Below are 22,582 nucleotides of genomic sequence, written 5' to 3'. Positions count from 1 at the left end.
AAAGAGAAAGAAATATAACCATCTCAAACAAACTTAATCCTCACTCCTAAGAGATGCAAGTAAAAACTTCAATGTATTACAGATACCTAATCTGAAATGTTCAAAAAGTTTAGTAACAGAGTATTCCCGAGGCATAGGGGAAAAAATATTCTCTACATAGCCACTAACATTATAAATTGGCAAAAACCTTTTCTGGAGGGAAATTTGGCAACATCTATTAAAATTTTAAACACACATTCTACTTCTAGGAATTTATCTTATAAAAATATTGGATATATTTGGACATGTGCATAGGGATATAGATCCCAGAACAATCTGTGTAATACAGCTTTTTTGTGTGATACAGTTTTTAATAGCAGGAAAGTAAATGTCAATCAACAAAAGAATATTTAATAAAACATAGTCCAATCAACTGCATACTAAGCAGATGCTAAAAAAAGAATGAGGCAAATATGAGGACAAAAACTTTCTGGAAAGACATAAAAGGAACTGAAAGCAACACCTGTGGTTGAAATAAAATTAGGAGAGAGACTTCCTTTTCACTATAAACTCTTTTGTAACTTTTGACTTTTATATTAAGTAAAAATGCATTAAAATGTATTTTGAGTAAAAATTAAATATAATAAATAGACCGAGCGACTAACAGTTTCATTTTGACAAAACAGAAATAGACTCACAGACACAGAAAACGAATTTATGGTTGCCAGGGTTGGGGAAGGGGGTTTAAATTAGGAGTTTGGGAATAAAATATACACACTTCTATACGTAAAATATATAACCAACAAGGACCCACTGTATAGCATAGGGAACTATACTCAACATTTTGTAATAAACTACAATTAAAAAGAATATATATGTTTATATATAAAGCTGAATCATTTTACTATATACTTGAAACTATTATAAATATTTTAATTAAAATTTTAAAAATAAAATTGCAATTTATATTACTTAATGGACACTAGTGTATGGTGATACTACTGTATACAACAACAAATGTAACTAAAATGCATAAGAAATAAATTAGTCAAATTTGCCAAAGTTTAAAATAAATAAATATTCTCTACATCTTTTAGAAAAGAAAAGAAACCAGTGCTACCAAATTAGGAAGACAAGTTTCTAGGGAAGAAACCCGCCTACAGAAAAAATTAGTGCTTTTGATTTCCTAAATTTCAAGTACAGAAGAGCACAGCTTGTGTTGAATTGTTAGAAGGCATATTTTCTAAAAGCAGAGTAAATCATAAACCTTTGAATGCCCTTTTCAATACTTCTCAGAGCCTGCGTCCTTGAATTTGCATCACCTGATCTTCAGGCACTGGCTATTAGGCATGTCAAGGAAGGCAAATTGAATTATAAAAAATGAGAGGAGAAGGAAACTGTGAAATCTAATCCAATGGCAGAGGAGCCCGTGGCAGCAAGCACTGGTAACCAACGTTATTAAGATGTGGCAGAAACCCTACCCGCACTGCACAGGCCAAGACGGCTCACTTGAACTGTTTAGGAGCGCTGACACCATCTGCTGTCTTGTTTCCTAAGGCAAAAAATCAAGTGTGCGTGTGTGTGTGTGTGTGTGTGTGTGTGTGTGTGTATAATCGGATGAATAAATATCTATTAATTCAAATATTTTCTATAAATTATTCACACATCTTCCCAAGTCTAAAATAACTGTAATTTTCTTTATGCAAATGTCCTACTTTGAAAAGAAAACAGATTGACCAAGCTTTCTAAAATACTGAGACTATAAACCCTATACACTTAGGCTGTTGAACTTTCCTAGGAGTATCAGTACACTGTTCCACATCAAAGGAGAACTACTCGTAATAGAACTCAGGAAAATCAAATACACATTGAAAAGAGATGTGGTGTTTTAGACCTGTGGTGTTTGATGAAAAAGACTGTTTGACAAACATTAAAACCTATATAGAAGTCACCTCCCAAGACTTACAAAAAGAGTGAGGGAGGGATAAATTGGGAGACTGGGATTGACCTATACACAGTATATATAAAACAGATAATAACAACCTACTGTATAGCACAGGGAACTCTACTCACGTTTCTGTAATGACCTATATGAAAAAGGAATCTAAAATCAGAGTGGATGTATGTATATTTATAACTGATTCACTTTGTTGTATAGCAGAAACTAACACAGCATTGTAAATCAACTATACTTCAATAAAAATTAATTTTAAAAAAGACTCAAAAAGAAAAAAGTAACTTGCTTCATGACAAACTGATGAATGACAGCCATATATGATCAATTAAAATGTGTCTCAGTTTCAGATTCTTTGCAAAAAACATTAGAAAAGACTTTATTTATTGTATTTAAATAAAGTGGAGAGCTAATAAGTGTTTACTATGGTTACCACATAAGACATTCTTTTGACAGTATACAGGTGAATACATCAGAGTTGATTTTGAGGAATAAATCACAAAATTTTATTAAGAGCATGCAAGAAAGTGAAAATGATTTGGACAGGAAAGAACACAGATATATAAGGGGGACATCATGGAAAGTTTAATGGAAAAGGCTTTTCAAAGCATCTGAAATAGGCCTCATAGAACAAATAGGATTTTAATACTGACAGACAAAAATACACAGTAAATTAAGCATTTTACTTTATAAACATCTTTACCTCATCTCCCAATTCTTCCAGTTACTATGGACAATGAAAAGAGTTCTCTTTAATATGTGTCCCAAAATGAAGAAAGACCTTAAAATTACTTACTGTTAAAGAAATAAAATTATTATAAAAATGGATAAAAATTATCTAATAAAGTAGAGGAATGCCAAAACTATTGTTTTTAGTTAGAAACATGAACCATGCATACAATACAAACATTCAGCTTACACTGGAACCTCTTAAACTCTGTTTAAATTTAGTGCTTACAGTTAAAATGGAAGGGGAAAAAATGAAAAATTAAATTTATCCATCACATTCTGGACTCAAATGACTGTGATGAATTAGCTAAGTACAGGTCAAAACTAAATTCTTAAAGAGTTTGTAATGATTTTAAATGTATGTATGTTGAGAAAGAAAGAGAATGCTGCAAGGCATTTAATTTTTCAGAAAATAGTTTTCTAGATTCAAAACAAACGACCTACTAGCAAAAGTCATCCTTTAGAAAACTGAATCCCACAACGAAGTAGTCACTTCAATTAATGAAGTATAGAGAAAGTCTTTTAACAATGTTAAAAATCTTACAGATTCTTTTTTCAATCGTTTCTGTTACTTAGCAGGGCTTTAAAATACGTTCATTCTAAATTCCTGCAGATTACTCAGAATCTTTTTTCAATCTTTTCAGAGTCTCTGAGTATTTCCATCCCACAAATACTTACTAGATCAATAAACTCCCACAAATCACTTTCTGGTGAGCTTTCTATGTATAACCAAATTGTTTAATTTTATTTCTATGATAAGAGTGAGAAACTAGAAATCTATTTATATCCCACTAAGCAATTCTATACCACCTATCATTTTGTGTGTATATCAAAAATAATGGATTTATTCATGAAGACAGGCTTCCCTGGTGGCTCAGATGGTAAAGAATATGCCTGCAATGCAGGAGAACTGGGTTCAATTCCTGGGTCAGGAAGATCCCCTGGGAGAAGGGAATGGCAACCCATTCCAGTATTCTTGCCTGGACAAGAATCCCATGGACAGAGGATCCTGGCAGGCTACAGTCCATGGGGATGCAAGGAGTCAGACACGACTGAGCAGCTAACATACACATTCATGAAGTCTGGTGTTCTATTAATACGAAGTCACCAGAAACAATGAGTTAGTGAATATTGAACCATTGCTCCTAGGATAAACACAGGGTTAAGTTCCTATAAGCCTCTGATCACAACATTTTCAACAACTGATCAATATCTGACCTTGCTTTCTGTGTGTTTCTATTTAAAGACACATTATTTGATATATATTGATAATTCATTAACACTAACTTCACCGCCAACAGCACTGTAATTCATGCCTGAGCAAAACTGATCTAATATGTATGTTTTCTCCACAATGCACATCACAGCCTTTTTGCATTTCAGAACATTATAGACAAAACTTCAGCACTATGTTTAGGGGCCATTTTAAACAATGTGATCACCAACAAAAAGCACCGAAATGCAAAAAATGTGGCATTAAGTAGAGTGCAAAGAGGACATTTGTTTATGAGAGCAGAAAACAAAAAGGCAAGAACCACCTAGTCAACCACAGGTTGAATGCTTGCATCAGCCAACTCAAGATTTTTGCAGCTCTGTGCATGTCTCTAAATGGCTATGCAACTGTTGTGAGAAGTGATTTTGAATTTACAAGTAAATTTGAGATAGCATACATTCACTCACCAGAATGTGCAAATAATGAGGCTCAACAACACAAATAAAGTTCAATTAAATAAACCTTATGGGAAATATTTTAGCACTTCAGTCAATTTTGTAAATGCAAGGGTTTACTTATTGGATTTCAAGAATGGATAAAACTTTATGACACTGTTCTTAAACTGTTACATGAAAACACTCCATTAAAGCATTCTGTTACTTTTCAGATGAAGAGTAAAGAGAGAAATATTATTTAAAACTCACTGACTACTCTTTAAAAAGTCATTAAGAAGAAAATACTATATAGAAAGATAGCAAAAGCTATCTGTAGCTTTAATGTAATTTCTTATGAACTATCTCCTTCTAATATCTTTTTAGGGGAAAACCAGATGTTTACCCGTTATTTTTACACACTAAAAAGTTCATAAGGATAAAGTATCCTGAAGTAATAAGACAAGATATTAAGCTACAAAGGCATAAAAAATTAGTGTAGACAATCAGAAGTGAGCATATAACATACACACTTAAGCAAAGTACCTCAGTTAAATATCAATCATTTAAATGCTCAATTTTATTTATTTAAAATATTATTCAATATAATCATAATGTATATCCAGTTTGCATTTCTACTTTTCATGACAAAATTTAATAGACATGTATGGAAACATCATCTACTCACTCTGGTACCTGAAATTCATATTAGTGAAACTGAAAACAACAAGATATGCTAATTATTAAGCATGTTTTTGGCAGCGAAAAACTAGAATAGAGGACTTATTTAGAACACAGAATTAACAGTCTTTAATGAGAAAAGAGCTACTTTATATATATACGCTCACACATGTACACATACACATTATATACACATGTGTATGTATGTATGTGTGATGTGAAAGTTGCTCAGTTGTGTCTGACTCTCTGTGATCCCATGGACTATACAGTCCATGGAATTCTCCAAGCCAGAATACTGTAGCAGGTAGCCTTTCCCTTCTCCAGGGGATCTTCCCAAGGCAGGGATCGAACCCAGGTCTCCCACATTGCAGGCAGATTCTTTACCAGCTGAGCCACAAGGGAAGGCCGCGTATATATATATATATATATGTGTGTGTGTGTGTGTGTGTGTATATATATATATGGCCTCCAACAAAAATGGGAAGACGAACAAGGAGAAAAGTCTATAATATATTAGTAAGACAAAGGGAGGGAGAAGCAAGTCACAGAATACTATGTACAATAAGATTCCTTCTTAAAAACGAGAAAAATAATGTGCTTATATACGCATACACACTAAACTGCTAATGAGGAAGGGAATTTGGCACTTTCACTTTTTATAATGAGCATGTATAAGTTTTAGAAGTTTACAGCAGGTTCTCAACAAGTGTTTCCTTATTAATGGCTATTTTACAAATGTGATAAAATTCATGTTGTTTGAAAATGACTCCTATAATCTTAATTTATTCATGTATTCTGCTAAATATAATTTAAACATTTCCTAGTTCAAGAATTTCTGTAAATGTTCTCAAAATTCAACATGCACCAATCCCCCAAACTGAAATGTTTACTGATTTGTAACAGGGATTGACAAATTTTTTTCTGTAAAAGCCATACAGTAACTATTTTAAGGTTCTGCAGATATACATGGTCTCTGGTGCATATTCTTCTTCGTCTTTGTTTTTACTTTACAACCCTTTAGGAATATCAAAATAAAAAAAGTTCTTAGCTCAGATCCACCAAAACAGGCTGCAGACAGGATCTGCCTTTCCTGCCACAGTTTGCCAATCACTAATTTTTAACAACAAGCAAGCATCTGGAAGTCTGATATTTTAAATGTATTACACTGAATGAATCAGAGATCCCAACAGGGTCAGTTTTCTTCTACCTTAAATAAAGTAAGGGAGCATACAGCAATTAAAACTTCTAGCTGTTTAATACATTGAATTCTATTAATATATTACACACTGATCAAACAATGGGAAAACACAGTACATGAAATTTCAAGTGTTTATTAGTATTATATAACCATGATCATGTGCGTACCTTCAAGACACACATATTCACTTGAAAAAGTCAACTGAAATTGAAATACTACACATCAAAGCTCACATCTCCTTTTATAACAATTTAAACCATTTACTCATTTAAATAATCAAAAATATCAATAGTCATTTTAGATGTCATCAACCCTTAAAAATTAAAAACAATTCAGAGACTGACAGTAATTACTGGGTTTTGATTTTGTAAAGGTTACTATAAAATATTAATCAACAATTCAAAATATTATACTTTTTAAAACATTTATATTTTTTAAAAGTTTTTAACATTCACTGTGTCAGCAACCAACACTGAAGACTTGAATATACTTTTTTCCAGTCTAAAAGACAACTTATATATATTTGATTTTGTCTAAAACTGAAAGATCCTTATTACCATCTGGATGCTAATACCAAATATAAAATTCATTATGAATAATAATCTGGGTCACATTCAAACTCAAAAGTGAAAACGTATCCTCCAATAGTAACCAAATAACCATTATAGAACAATCTTACCTAGACTGGTGGGTTTTATCAGTTCATCCAGTAAATCATAAAATGGTAATTTCTGAAGTTTTATATCCGGATGGACTGGGTGAAGAGCTGGTGTAAGATGAGGGAGTTCCAGTTCATGTTTAGGTCCCAGGAGAGAAACGGGGAGTAAGGGTGAAGATGCAGGGTGGCCATCGTAAGCGAGCTGTGGAATGGCAGATGGAGACAAAGTTGCTGGCATAGGACTTGAATGTACGTTGGGGATGGACAAGTCCGCAGGCGTCATGATTTTCTGGGGGAACCTCCGCCTATAGAGTTCTTTAATTTTCATCTGCACAGCAGGACTGCAGCCAGCCTTTAGCAAATGCAGGGCTTTTGTGAGAAGTTCGTGTTTGCGTCCGTGCTTGTTTCTCCCAGCGTAGCCCAACAGTACTTGGAGTTCAGAAACTCTAAGGCTCATAACCATTTGCTTAGAGACAAAACAGAATGTGAAACATTAGTATTCCAATAACACACTTTACAACATTAAATAATACTTTATTATAACATTTTATCCTTATGTTTCGTTTACAAAGGCCAGTTCCATTACAGTCAATTCTAGTTATTTCAAACTTAAAATCTAACCATTTAAAATAAGTAACCAAAGAAATTTAAAATTAATGTTCATAAATTTACTAACTTCTACCTAGGGTTATGAAAGCTGTAAAATAAAGCAGATATGAGGTAGAACCACATCTCACCTCATTTTATTGTTATAATGAAAACATCAGGTCTTTACCAAGCACTTACTAAGTCTCCAAGAGAGTACTGAGTGCTGTGTGGATGGAAAAAGATAATGAGCCCTCAAGAAAATTTGTTTTCTTGGGGAAAAATTATATACATACATGCGAAACACATAAACAGTCCACCTCAAGCACCAGATGTAGGCATGATACAAATATTGTAACATTATAGACAATATTGTACTCTATACTAATTCAGGGATTTATAGGGCTTAAAATATACCTTTTTTGACCGATTATATACCAGATACATATGATATTTTCAAATGGATTGTCATTAAATCTTTACACACCACAAGGTGTTACCCTTCCTGCTTTACATGTGATGAAACTAGTTAAGAAAGGTTAAATAACTTACCTAAGGCCACTTAGCTACTATAATAAATATCAACCAGGATTCAAACCCAGATATGTGTAATTTGAAATCCCATGATCTTTCATTAAACCATTAGGAAAAGGATGAAACTGGAAACATACTATTGATTCTATTGGCAAAGCTAGGCTAAAGCGTCCAGAAATTGGGAATTCACCGTCAAGGGGATTAGGGCTCTGTGCTTTCACTGCTGAGGGCCTGGGTTCAATCCCTCATGTGGAAACTAAGATCCCACAAGTGCAGCAAAAAAGTCCAGGAATTCAATCCACATGTCAAAAGGCATAAGCCTGTAGTAAAGAAATCTAACTTTAACTCTCTGTTCCCAAATTTCTTTCTCCTTTTCACCCAACTTTTAATACTAAGAGACCACCAACAGGAAATATCAATGTATACCAATTCCCTCATCTTAAAGTTGAGGAAAATGAAACCCAAAGGGAAATACGACCCAAGATCGTAACAGCTGTTAACAGCAGGATCCTGACTTTACCACCACTGACAGAAGGCGTCAGGATGAAAGGCACATGTAAGCTTACCATGTGCTCTCTATTTTCCCAACTGTTTTATACACTCGTGCATGTGTGCTCAGGTGCATCTGACTGCGACCCCATGGGCTGCAGCCCACCAGGCTCCTCTGTCTATGGGATCATCCAGGTAAGAAGACTGGAGTGGGTTGCCATTTCCTCCTCGAGGAGATCTTTCCAACCCAGGGATCGAACCCGTGTCTGCATCTCCTGCATTCTCAGGTGGATTCCTTACCCCTGAGCCATCAGGGAGGCCTCATCCCAAATACCAGTAACACAAAAGCTAAACTGGCTTCTTCCCTAATTTATGGCCACTCCCTGAAATGACATCCATTTCAAGCCAATCATCTAGAAGTTACCTACACATTACAAAACAATTAAGAAAAACAGAGAAACAAGTGTATAAAGAGCTTTGTATGCAACACAGGTGGTTAATCAAAACACTATGAGCCCTTCCCCTACCTTCTCTGGCCTGGTTTCCTCAAAGCTCACTTTGTCATCCTTGCCCTTTCGGCCTGGCAGAACTAAATGATTCTCTTTTCACTACTCTCACTGGTCATTTTTCATATCTTTATTCTGGCACTTATTTTGCTGTACTACAATTTTATTTTTATACAAACAATTCCACGATCAGACTGAGGACTTCTATGGTACAAGGTCATGTTACCTTAAGCTTCTAACACTACGGCCCAACAATAATGCCTTGACAATGAATGATGAACAAAATTAGAAAGTCCTACCAGAAGAAAGGGTGGGGATGGATTCTACAAGGATAAGTTATATATACAACTAAAATATAACTCCAAACTAACTCCCAAGCTATCTTAGGTTCATTCAAAGATATAACACAGGCCTTAAAAACAAATTTTACCCCAAATCCTTTCTTTCTTTAATTAGACATATCTCTTTAGATTGCTATCAGAGGTTAAATAATTACTATAATGTCAATTTCTCAATTTTAAAACTATAGAATAGTTTTAAAGATTTTTTTACTACTTATTTTAAAAGGAACAGAGATTTCAACAGAAAAGCACTGTATTAGTAAGTAAAGTGCTCTTAGAGAATAATATGAATTATGCTTCAAAGATTATAGGTTAAAAATAAATTTAAGTTGACACTGGTCAAATATATTTCATTTTACAGAGAAAACACAATAAAGTTTTCAAAACAGAATGTCTTTCTATTTCAATTCAATTCCATCCTAAGTCTAACACAAACAAAAATCAACATTCAGGGGTTACCATAAACTTCTCAGAACTTTTGTCCTAACTCTATGGATGTAAGGATTTAAATGCAGCATAGATGGATTATTGCTCTATTTCTATGGAAGAGTACATTGACAACTCACATAAAATTAAATCTTCTGACTGACCATCAAAAGAAAGAAGTTAATGACATAGGTATAATTTTTGGTTTTGTTATCACAGGATGCATAATTCATCATAATTACTGTCCTCATTTTACACATGGAAAAACTGAGCCCTAGGAAGGTTAAGAAATTTGCTGAATATCACGCAACTACTTCTACTCCAAACGCACTTTTATACTATGTTATTGTCTTTTAGAGAAAACAAACCACATGCCTTTTAGTTAGGAAAATTTTTTAAAAGATCAATTTATTTAATACTCAATCTCAACTTCAAGCTTCAACATTTTAGCCTTAAAAAAACTGGTGGTTAAGATAAAAGAAAACATCTGGATTCAAATTAACCACTTCACCTTATAATCAGATATAGTGAAAGATGAGGGTCTATCTATTGCTATTACTGGAGCAGCTTCTGCATAATCTTAAGGACTGTAATAAGCATGCAGTATTTAAAAAACCAAGTAAAAGAGGGTGGGAAACACAAATATCTGAAGTTATCTATTACTCAAACCAAAAACTTCAGAGAAACATGGAGCAGTCAATTCACAATGTAAAGTGTTGACAAGAGAGGAAAACTAAACACATCTGAAATGTTGAAATGCAATGTATTTTAATCTTTCATGTGTTTAAAATCTCCGTTTGTTAGCACTATAACAAAATGAATATTTATAACTAAGGATAACATCAACCACTGCTACTACTAGAAATCACCGCCTTCTCGGATAGCACTGAGCTGACTCTACATGCCCAAATGATAGTTTTCAGAATCCTAAGGAATTTAGAATGTCTGAGAAATGAATATATTCTGTATAGAAAGCATTCTGTGAGAGACATCTTTCTAAAATGAATCTTTTTAATCAGATAGAAATGCACACAGTTTTAAAAGTCAAAATTTTAGAAGAAAAACATGTCCCTTGCCCTGCCCCCATTTTTCACATCCTTAAGGCAACCATTTTCAGTCAAGTCTTTTTAGCTGTGTCTTCTGGCATTTCCCCCTCTATTTCTTCTATATAGTAGGTCTTTAGAGTTATTTAAAATAACTGTTTTAAATTTAAAAATTGATTCCTATTAAAAGATAACGATTTAGATTAGTTACATCTCCTCTACCTCCATCTTTCTTTTTTAAAATATTTATTCATTTATTTGGCTCTTCTGGGTTGTGGCATGCAAGATCTTTTTTGCTTTTTTTAACTTGCAGCATGCAAGATCTTTAGTTGCAGAACACTAACTCTGAGTTGTGGCGTGTGGGATCTAGCTCCCTGACCAGGGATGGAATTCGGGCCCCCTGCACTGGGAGCACAGAGTCTTAGCCTCTGGACCACCAGGGAAGTCCCTACCTCCTCCCCATCATCATTTTTGATTGAATCAATTGTTGGTGCTTACATTATTACTATGGCTGTAAATAATATTCAAAGATGAGCCAAAAGTACATCATGATTACTGTTTATTTTTTGTAAGACCTTACTTCTACTTAATAACTGTACCATTTTTGTATTTGCTTAGTTTTCTATGAAGTAATAGTTGGGTTTTTTTTTCCATTTCTTTTTTTTTTTTTAATTAGTTGGAGGCTAATTACTTTACATCATTACAGTAGTTTTTGTTATACATTGAAATGAATTAGCCATGGATTTACATGTATTCTCCATCCCAGTCCCCCTTCCCACCTCCCTCTCCACCCGATCCCTCTGGGTCTTCCCAGTGCACCAGGCCCGAGCACTTGTCTCATGCACCCAACCTGGGCTGGTGATCTGTTTCACCCTAGATAATATACATGTTTCAATGCTGTTCTCTTGAAACATCCCACCCTCGCCTTCTCCCAGAGTCCACAAGTCTGTTCTATACATCTGAGTCTCTTTTTCTGTTTTGCATATAGGGTTATCGTTACCATCTTTCTAAAGTCCATATATATGTGTTAGTATACTGTAATGGTCTTTATCTTTCTGGCTTACTTCGCTCTGTATAATGGGCTCCAGTTTCATCCATCTCATTAGAACTGATTCAAATGAATTCTTTTTAATGGCTGAGTAATATTCCATGGTGTATATGTACCACAGCTTCCTCATCCATTCGTCTGCTGATGGGCATCTGGGTTGCTTCCATGTCCTGGCTATTATAAACAGTGCTGCGATGAACACTGGGGTGCACGTGTCTCTTTCAGATCTGGTTTCCTTGGTAATAGTTAATTCATCTGCAAACTGCTAAAGTGCAACTTTCTTCTCAACATATTCAACTATATCAGGTAAATCTCTGTTTTAACTTCCTTCTTCAAAATATACTTCTTAAAACCCTCCATTAGGTTCCAATTTGAACTGCTTGCTCTCTTGGCCTGGCACAAAACTGTGGTGATGGAATTTCCCTCTAACTTATCCGGGGAATTCCCTTGTCACTCGTCATGTTGGACCTCGTTTCCTTGATCTCACTTCTTCCTTTCTGGATTTTCTCTTTTTAGTGGGGTATTTCCTCCAGTAGCTTCCTGAGGAGAGGGCATGGGAAGTACACTTTTTAAAAATTCCTTCTTTGTCTAAAAATATCTTCATTTATTCATACTTAATAAGTGAGTTTGGCTCAGTACAGAATTCCAGACAAGAAAGTATGTTCCGTCAGAATTCTGTAAGGCTCTCCTCCTCATGTCTGCTAAGCAGGCTGGCGTCTTTCTGATGGCAGTCTTTCAGTCACCTATGTGTCCCTTACAGAAGTTTCCCATGGTTTTGTCTGAAACTGTATGAACTGACCATGGCTAAGTGTCTACATGTAGTAATGTATGTCCTTCAGTCCTGGGAAGATTGCTTACAGTAAACTTCCCTTGACTTCGTTCTCTTTCTTTTATGCCTATTATTTAGATTATGGCCTTCCTAAACTGTCTCTTTTGCTCTATTTTCTTTTTCCTCTTGCATTTACATCTCTTGTCTTTAGCTCTACTTTCTGGGAGATTTCCTGAACTATAGCTTCTAACTCTTCTTTTAAAATTTTAATTTCTATGAGTTCTTTTCTGTTTGCTACACATTTCTTTTCCTTTCCTTCTACATCTTGTTCTTATTTTACACAAATTTAGTATCTTCTCTTCTCTTGAGGATATAAATAAATTGGGTGATTGACACTGTAGTTTTCTTCAGCTGCCTGCAGTGTCTCTATAATCTGAGGTCTTTCTTACTTTCTTACATTTTCTCTGGTCCCTGCCTCTCAGGCTTCATGTCCTCCTTGAGCAAGAGGAAATCTTTGACTGTACATTTGTATCTAATACTAAGTGCGTGCTCAGTCACTTCAGTCATGTCCGACTCTGTGCAACCCTATGGACTGTAGCCCACCAGACTCCTCTGTAAATGGGATTCTCCAAGCAAGGAATACTGGAGTGAGCTGCCACACCCTCCTCCAGCGGATCTTCCCAACCCAGGGATCAAACTCGCTGTCTCCTGCAACTTCTGCATTGCAGGCAGAGTCTCTACCTCTGAGCCACCCAGGAAGCCCTGTATCTAATAGTAAGATGACAAAGATGATCAGATGAACTATGTCAGTGACCAGACCAGGGTACTTCACTCCAGGGTGATCAGGCAAGAAACTTGGCTATCATGAGGATTCCTTTTTTTCCTTTTATCTGATCAATTTTGGCAGAAAGGAATCCTTCAACCTCCTGGTTTGGCAGTAAAAGGCTGGCTTCCAGTGTCCTCAGAACACAGTAGGGGAACGGGGAGGGAGGAAGAAGAGGTCCTTAAATAAGAACACATTTCAACTTAATCTCTTCTCATATTTAAGATTTTACACACACAGATATACACACAACACACATATACACAGACTGTGTGTGCCTGTATAAGAACACTATTTTGACCACAGAGGAAGGGACCATACCCTGAGAAAGATAAATAATCAAGCAATAGTGACGAATACTGTAGACTGAGTGCTTTCTGAGATAAATAAAAAGTGCCAATGTTACTTTCTCATTAGCTATGACCCTATGTTATTAAAGGTCATAACTAAATTCTGAATAAGAATTAGGTACTTCCTTTTGAACCACTAATTACCCCTGTTCACACATTCCCACTGCAGTATTTTAAAGGATTAGTCATGAAGCAGACTCTACATTAACGAATCTTTATCTGGTATCAATTTGCAACCAATCATAAAGCAAAATGGATTCTAAAGGCAGACAAAAGAAGCGTTTAACAATGCCCGTTCAACAAAGTACTTCATTTATACTTTTGCTTTCTATCCACATAAAAACCCAATTATCTAAAATACTGTACACACATTAAAGATGGTACAGTACACCAAAATATTTTATTCATTATTTTCAAAGTTGGATTCTTCTTTCAGTGGAACTGACCTTGGGATCATTTCTAATCCTTTTCATTTGAAATAATTAAACAGTTGTTAGATTAGCAATTGTCAGCAATGTCCAGTTCAACCAGAAAACCTAGTTAGACAGTTTCTACTAAAGGAGCAAGTTAGGTTGGTTACATACTTCTCCATAACCTTGTTCCACCCAATTTCTCATCTTGTATTGATTTCTCAATATAAGATGACCGAAAAATGACCTGCAGTGCCTACTCCTCTAGCTGACTACCTTTCCTCTTTTGGTATCTTCCATCACATGGGCTGCATTTAGCTCCAATATAATGACAAAACATGAAGATTCCATTCTGCTTTAAGCAAAGTACAAACCTAACATTCTGTTGAAATCGCATACCATGGCTTTGATTTTTGATAATTTAAACATCATTCCCATTTCTGTACTACCACATTTCATGAAACCGATAGATATGTCCTTTAAAAGCTCCTTCTAGATGATAACTTGAATACTAAAAATAACAAACTCAAACCAAAACAGTTTAAAATTTGGATAAAATATTATTTTTAAAATAAAAAAGTTTAGTTTAATTTAAAAATCAAGAATTTAAAATTCTAACACATTGCTAAACTTCTTATACACAGGTAGGAAAAACAAGACTTTATGTAAAAAGTTGCTCTGTACATAGGTGTGTAACAGTTTCTGGATTTATGAATGAGCCCTAAATGAGTTGTAGAAAGAGGGAATACTGGAACAAACAATGAACACAAAGAGATAAGCTATTCTTCAGAGATAGGGCCATAAATCATATTAATTCAATTATCAAAACTAACAACACCGACTATGTGCTAGGTACAAATACAACATAATATGGTACTAGTATATGTAGAATTTGGATTCTAGTACTGACTTGGCCACTAATTTACTGAATCACAATTTTTCAGGGTCTATATTCTCATTTAAAAAATGTGAGACTGACTAGAGCTTCTCCAAGGTTCTTCAAATCCTCAAAATTCTGTAATACTATAACTCTATTAAGGCTTCCTCATAACTCAGTTGGTAAAGAATCCGCCTGCAGTGCAGGAGACCCCAGTTCGAGTCCTGGGTTGGGAAGATCCGCGGGAGAAGGGACAGGCTCCCCACTCCAGTGTTCTTGGGCTTCCCTGGTGGCTCAGCTGGTCAAGAGTCCGCCTGCAATGCGGGAGACCTGGGTTCAGTCCCTGGGTTGGGAAGATCCCCTGGAGAAGGGAAAGGCTACCCATTCCAGTATTCCAGCCTAGAGAATTCCACTGCATTCTATCGGAAAGTTAAGCGGAAAAGGAGGAAGAGATAAATGTTAACAAAACAGGACTTCCCTGGCAGTCCAGTGGTTAAAATCCAAGCTTCCAATTGTAAGGGGCACGGGTTTGATCCCTGGTCAGGAAACTATGATCCCACATGCTACACAGTGCAGACAGAAATTTTAAAAACTAAATTAATTTTTAAAATATTAACAAAACAAACAGTGAGGGAAAAAACGCACTCTGTAACTACGCAAAGTCTTTCAATCATTGCCTTCAATTTGGGTCCCAGAAAAGTGATTAGTAAAAAACCTTAGAGGGAAAAGTATCAAGAGAAAAGAACTAGGTGAGGGTCACAGGTGCGACCTATTCAACCGAAGTCAGAGCTAGCAACAGTGGAGTTCAGACTTGCAAGTCAGGTGACAAAGCCCACACGATGCTGGGCAGTACTGACAATTACAGAAACTAGTAAGTAATCTGAAGTGATTTTTTTGTGTGTGGCCATAATGCATGGCACAAGAACTCCCCCAATCAGGGACTGAATCCACAACCCCTACAATGGAAGGCCAGAGTCTTAACCACTCACTGGACCAACAGGAAAGTCCATGAAATGATGTTTTTAAAAACTGCAGAATCACAGGATCATAACATAAAATAGAACTTTATTTTTACAGACATATAGTTGACTTACAATGCTGTTAGTTTAAAATAGAACTTTAGAAATCTTCTTGTTCAACTATTCATCTAATATATGAAGTTCTACTTGTAATCTCCTTAACTGATGGTCTCCCATCCTCTGCTGAAACACTTAAGATTGTGAACTATGAGTTTACAATCTTAAAACAGCACATATTATTGAAAAGTTCTGTGAATTGACGCTCAATGGTTTTAAAATTTCATTCTGTTGGCAGAGACCCCTTCCCAGCCTGGTTCCTTATTCCATGAGCATTCTGCTGTCCATCATACTCAGAGTGAGTGATATAATCCAGATAAAAGTCTGACTATTCTTAGTATTATCTATCTTATTATGAATACAACTATTTCTACCAGTGCGACCTAATAAGGCATTTTAGGCTGACAGGATTATTTTATTTAGGCAGGTGGAAGGATGTTTTATATTATGCTTTTTTTTCAGCAGGGGCAGGGAGTCACATCCACATCATATTGTCACTCATATTAAGACTGAGGTTAACTAAAACCTTTATTCAATTGTTTTCACATGAAATGCTACTAGTTTAAACCCCCTCATCTTCTAATTTTTTTTAATTTAAAAATATAGCTTTATATATAGTACTGTTAAACTTCATTTTTTTCATGTTCATCACTACAGCCTTTCAAAATGCTGTTTAAGAATTGCACCCTGCAGTCTCAACTGTAGCACTTATCACACAGTATTACATGATTTTCTAATCTACGTCCTCCCCTAGACTTTGAAATTTTCAGGGACACTTTTCTCCACATTACCTATGCTAAGTATGGTAGATGATATCCAGTAAATGCACTGGAGATGATGGTGATGATGAATTAATTCCTCTTGATTCTGTCATCTAACATATTCTTCCCAGTTTTGTGTCACCCACAAAATCTGAGAGTTTTGCTTCTTAAATATTCATACAGATCACCCTTAACACTTGAGATATAACAGGGTCTAGGCTATAGAGGCCAATGGCACATGATAAGAAATTCCTCTTCAGATAACAAAGTTAAAGATTACAAATAAGACTGTTCAACTACTTAGGAGACAGATGATTACTTTCCCCCAGGATTCTCCAATTTTAAGGTAATTATTCAATAAACATTGTCCAGGGTGCACAAGAAAAACAATTCAGGTTATTATATACCAGTCTTGACTTATAGCTCTCAGAGAAAAACAAGCTTAGAAAAAAAGATATCCATCTTTTGGGGAGGGGGATGCCACACATCTTGTGGGATCTTAATTAGTCCCCCAAGCAGGGACTGGACTCAGGCCCTATCATTAAAAGCACCGAGTTCTATCCACTGGATCACCAGAGAATTCTCATAAATGTTATTTTTTATTTTTTAAATTTCTATTACATTACAGTTTATTATAGGATATTGATCAGAGTCCTCTATGCTACACAGTAGGATCTTGTAGTCTATCTCTTTTATAAACAGTAGTTTGCACCTGCTAATCCACAACTCCTAATTTATCCCCCTCACTCCCCTTCCCCATTGGTAACCATAAGTTATGTCTGTGAGTGTGATTCTGTTTTGTAAATTTATTTGTGTCATATTTTAGATCCCACATATAAGTAATATCAAATAGTATTTGTCTTTCCCTGCCTTAGTGCACATAGTATGATAACATCTAGGTCCATCCATATTGTTGCAAATGGGTATTATTTCATTTTTATGGTTGAGTAGTATTTCACTGTGTATATATACCACATCTTTATGCATTCATTTGCTGATGGACATTTAGGCTGCTTCTATGTCTTGACTATTGAAAACAGTGCTGGTACAAACACTGAGGTGCATTATACAAATATCCTGAAAAATCCTGGGAATGACTGCTCACAAACTACTAAGAAATATTGGGGAAAAAATAGGTTGCATGGAAAAGCCAAGTCCTACAGTGACAACTTGTCTAAGTATTCTTTTAAATCCTATCAGAAACCTATTAATGATAATACCCCTTCCTTTTCTACATAAATAGAATACTCTCACCTGATTATTCTACGAGTTACAGCTAAGAGAAACAACAGAAACATCCTTTACTGTAAGGTAATACTGTTAATAAAGCAAAATTGCTAAAGTATTACAAAACTTACACAGATCATTATCTTCAGAACAGATCAGTATGATAAATATTTACATGCAAAGCTTTTATAATAGTGAAAGCAAGTTTAAGAAAATGCTCATATTTTCTTTGGAGAAATTCCATTAATGTATATAAAAATGCATTTCAAGGTGAGACCATGAAAACATACTACAAACTCTTCCTGAAATTTAGGGAGGAGGGAAAATCAGCTACTTACAAGCCTCTGATGTCAAAAAACCTAACAGCACCCACATTTACATATCCAGAACATTAAACAAACAAAAAAAGGCGGGGGGGCAAACCAATGCCAATGTTACTGTCAAGGAAGAAGTAATTTTTTTTAAGCACAAAATTAGGAAAAAAGTTTAACTCGTATATCTAAAGGTCAAAAAAACCAGCTAACAAGAAAAAGAAATGTACTATAATTAGGCTAAAAGAATAATTTACCTTTTGTTGTTATTAGAAAGTAAAATACATACATATATTATGAGCTTATCATAATCAAACAAAAATAAAAACTCAATGCCATTCCTTAAACGCATAACGAATCAAATTCCAGAACATTTCTCCATATAGTCAAAGCAATAATATTCTTTAAAGTGCAAGTTCAATTCTTTCTTTCCTAAATCTATAAGGGCATAATTTTCCATTCAAAGATCAAAAACAGAGATTCGTTGACAGAGAAGAAACAATACCAATAGCTGCATCCTAAGTTTAAAATGATTAAAAAAAAAAAATTAGCTAGGCATATTGGCTAGCTTGGAAGAAACAACACTTAAATGGCCTTTTAAAAATCTGTTCAATAAATTAGTATTCAACCCTCAAAGTTCCCCTAAAACAGCAATGTTTTTCAGGGAAATGTAACTGAAGCTTTATATATATATATATATAAAAATCATATTATATATATAAATACATATATAATAATTGTTAATATTACAATGTGTTGATCCCAGCCCTTCCTTCCCCCACTTCCCCCACAAGTCTGTTCTCTATGTCTGTGAGTTTGTTTGTTTTCTATTAGGTTCGTGCAAAAGTAATTATGGTTTCGAACCCTGAATTTTAAATCATTATAATTAGCCTCAAACACATCTTTATTAATGGAAAATAGGAACCATTACAATCAATACATTTTTGCCAATAAGAAATAAATTTGTTTCCTGTAGCATAAAAATCTGTACTTCGGGATTCAAGGAACACTTGGAAAGTATTTTCTGCATCCTGATGGTTGTGAAAGCATTTTCCCTGCAAAAAAGTTGTCAAGATGCTTGAAGAAGTGGTAGTCAGTTGGTTAGAGGTCAGGTGAATATGGCAGATGAGGCAAAACTTTGTAGCCCAATTCATTCAACTTTTGAATCACTGGTTGTGCAAAGCGCAGTCAGGCACTGTCGCAGAGAAGAACTGGGCCCTTTCTGTTGACCAATACTGGCAGCAGGCATTGCAGTTTTCAGTGCATCTCATCAATCTGCTGAGCATACTTCTCATATGTCATGGTTGCACTGGGATTCAGAAAGCTGTACTGGATCAGACCAGCAGCTAAACACCAAACAGTGACCATGAATCTTTTTGGGGGGCAAATTTGGCTTTGGGAAGTGCTTTGGAGCTTCCTCTGAGTCCAACCACTGAGTTGGTTATTGCTGGTTGTTGTATAAAATTCACTTTTTGTCACATGTCAAAATCCAATCAAGAAATGGTTCACTGTTGTTGCAAATTATAAGAGAAGATGACACTTCAAAATGACAATTTTTTGATTTGTGATCAGCTAATGAGGCACCCACTTACCGAGTCTTTACACCTTTCCAATTTGCTTCAAATGCCAAGTGACCATACAGCAGTCAACATTGAGTTCTTGGGCAACTTGCCCCGTTAGCTGTAAGAGGATTAGCTTTGAGGCTCCTCTCCCTTGGTCGTTGTCAACTTCTGATGGCCAGTCACTGTGCTCCTCATTTTCAAGGCTCTAGTCTCCTTTGTAGAACTTCTTGAACCATCACTGCACTATATGTTCATTAGCGGTTCCTGGGCCAAATGCATTCTTGATCTTGCAGGTTTTCTCCACTGCTTTATGACCCATTTTGAACTTAAACAAGAAAATTGCTAGAATTTGCGTTTTGTCTAACATCATTTCCATAGTCTAAAATACAAATAAACAGCAAGTAATAATTCATTAACAAAATACATAAAGCAAGAAATGCACATTAAAATGATGTATAACATGGCCACAATTAAGAAAGATTCCAATATCAAACAGCAAAGTTCAACAATGCAAAACTGAAATTACTTTTGCACCAATCTAATAGAAAGGCTCATTTGTGTCACATTTTAGATTCCACATATAAGTGATAATCATATAGTATTTGTCTTTCTCTGATTGACTTAGTATAATAATCTCTAGATCCATTCATTTTGCTACAAATGGCATTACTTCATTCTTTTTTATGGCTGAGTAGTATTCCAGTGTTTGTATGAACCACATCTTTATCCATTCATCTGTCGATGGACATTTAGGGTGCTTCCATGTCTTGGCTATTGTGAAGAGTGCAACTATGAACATAGGGGTGCATGTATCTTTCTGAATTAGTTTTGTCCAGATACGTGCACAGGTGTGGAATTGTTGGATCATATGGTAATTCTATTTTTAGTTTTCTGACGAACCTCCATACTGCACCAACTTACACTCCCACCAACAGTGTAGAAGAGTTCCCTTTTCTCCACATCCTCTCCATCATTTGTTATCTGTAGACCTTTGAATGATGGCTGTTCTGACCAGTGTGAGGTAGTACCTCATGGTAGTTTTGATCTGCATCTCTCAAATAATTAGCAGGGCTACCCTTCTGGCTCAGTGATAAAGAATCTGCCTGCCAAGCAGGAGACACAGGTTTGATCCTTGGGTCAGGAAGCTACTCTGGAGAAGGAAACAACAACTCACTTCAGTACTCTTGCCTAAGAAATCCCATGAACAGAGTAGCCTGGCAGGCTACCGTCCACTGGGATCACAGAAGAGTCGGAGATGACTTAACAACTAAACAACAATTAGCAATGACAACCATCTTTTCATGTGCCTCTTGGCCACCTATATGTCTTCTCTGGAAAGTCTTATGCCCATTTTTCGACTGGGTTGTTAAAGAGTTGTCTGTATATTTCAGAAATTAAGCCCTTGTTGGTCATGTCACTTGCAAATATTTTCTCCCATTACAACAGGCTGTCTTTTCGTTTGTGGCTTCCTTTGCTGTGCAAGGGCTTTAAGTTTGACTAGGTCCCATTTGTATATTTTTGTTTTCATTTCTATTGCCTTGAGACTGACCAAAGAAATTATTGGTATGATTTATGTCAGAGAATGCTTTGTCTATCATCTCTTTTAGAAGTTTTAGTGTTTTTTCTTATACTCAAGTCTTTAAGCCATTTTGAGTTTATTTTTGTGTGTGGTGTGAGGATGTGTTCTAACTTCACTGATTTAAATGCAGCTGTCCAACTTTCCCAGTACCACTTGCTGAAGAGACTGCCTTTTCCCCCATCTTATATTCTTGCCTCCTTTATTGAAGATTAATTGAGCATAAGTGTGTGGGTTTATTTCTGGGCTCTCTATCTTGTTCCACTGATCCATATGTCTGTTTTTGTACCAGTAGCACACTATTTTGATTACTGTAGCATTATCTTAAGTCTGGAAGGGTTATGCCTCCTGTTTATTCTTTTTCCTCAGGATTCTTCCACAATTCTGGTTCTTTTACAGTTCCCTATTTAGGATTATTTGTTCTAGTCCTGTGAAAAATGTCATGGGTAATTTGACAGAGACTGTGTTAAATCTGCATGTTGCTTTGGGCAGTATAGCCATTTTAACAACATTAATTCTTCTAGTCCAAGAGCATGGGGTATCGTTACATTTCTTTGAATCATCTTCAGTTTCTTTTACTAATGTTCTATAGTTCTCATCATAAAAGTCTTTCACCTCCTTGGTCAGGTTTATTCCTAGGGGGTGTGTGTGTGTGTGTGTGTGTTGATCCAACAATCCCACTCCTGGGCATGTATCCAGAGAAAAACATGGTTCAAAGGGATACATGAACGACAAAGTTCACTGCAGTGTTGTTTGCAACACCCAAGACATGGAAGCAAACTAGATATCCACTGACAAATGAATGGATAAAGAAGATGTACATTTATATAATGGAATATTACCTAGTCATTAAAAAGAATAAAATGCCATTTGCAGCAACATGGATTGACCTACAGATTATAATACTAAGTAAGTCAGAGAAAGACATATCATATGATAGCACTTAAATACAGAATCTTTTTTTTAAAAAGATACAAATGAATTTATTTACAGAACAGAAACAGACTCACAGAGTTAGAGAACAA

General features: G+C 35.5%; 1 protein-coding gene across 2 annotated transcripts in view; it reads right to left on the bottom strand.

Annotated features, from left to right (window-relative positions):
* The window catches only part of PIAS1 (protein inhibitor of activated STAT 1), a 124,684-nt gene that overhangs the window by 82,818 nt on the left and 19,284 nt on the right, over positions 1–22,582 (bottom strand). For both annotated transcript variants that reach the window (XM_020910014.2, XM_020910015.2), the window contains exon 2: positions 6,865–7,309. In XM_020910014.2, coding sequence (XP_020765673.1) covers positions 6,865–7,309 — 445 coding nt within the window. The remainder of the gene's footprint in view (positions 1–6,864; positions 7,310–22,582) is intronic.

The sequence above is a fragment of the Odocoileus virginianus genome, chromosome 6, assembly GCF_023699985.2.
Source record: "Odocoileus virginianus isolate 20LAN1187 ecotype Illinois chromosome 6, Ovbor_1.2, whole genome shotgun sequence".
Taxonomy (NCBI): Eukaryota; Metazoa; Chordata; class Mammalia; order Artiodactyla; family Cervidae; genus Odocoileus; species Odocoileus virginianus.
The sequence above is the reverse complement of the archived record's forward strand: the minus strand, read 5'-3'. Positions and strand labels throughout refer to the sequence as shown.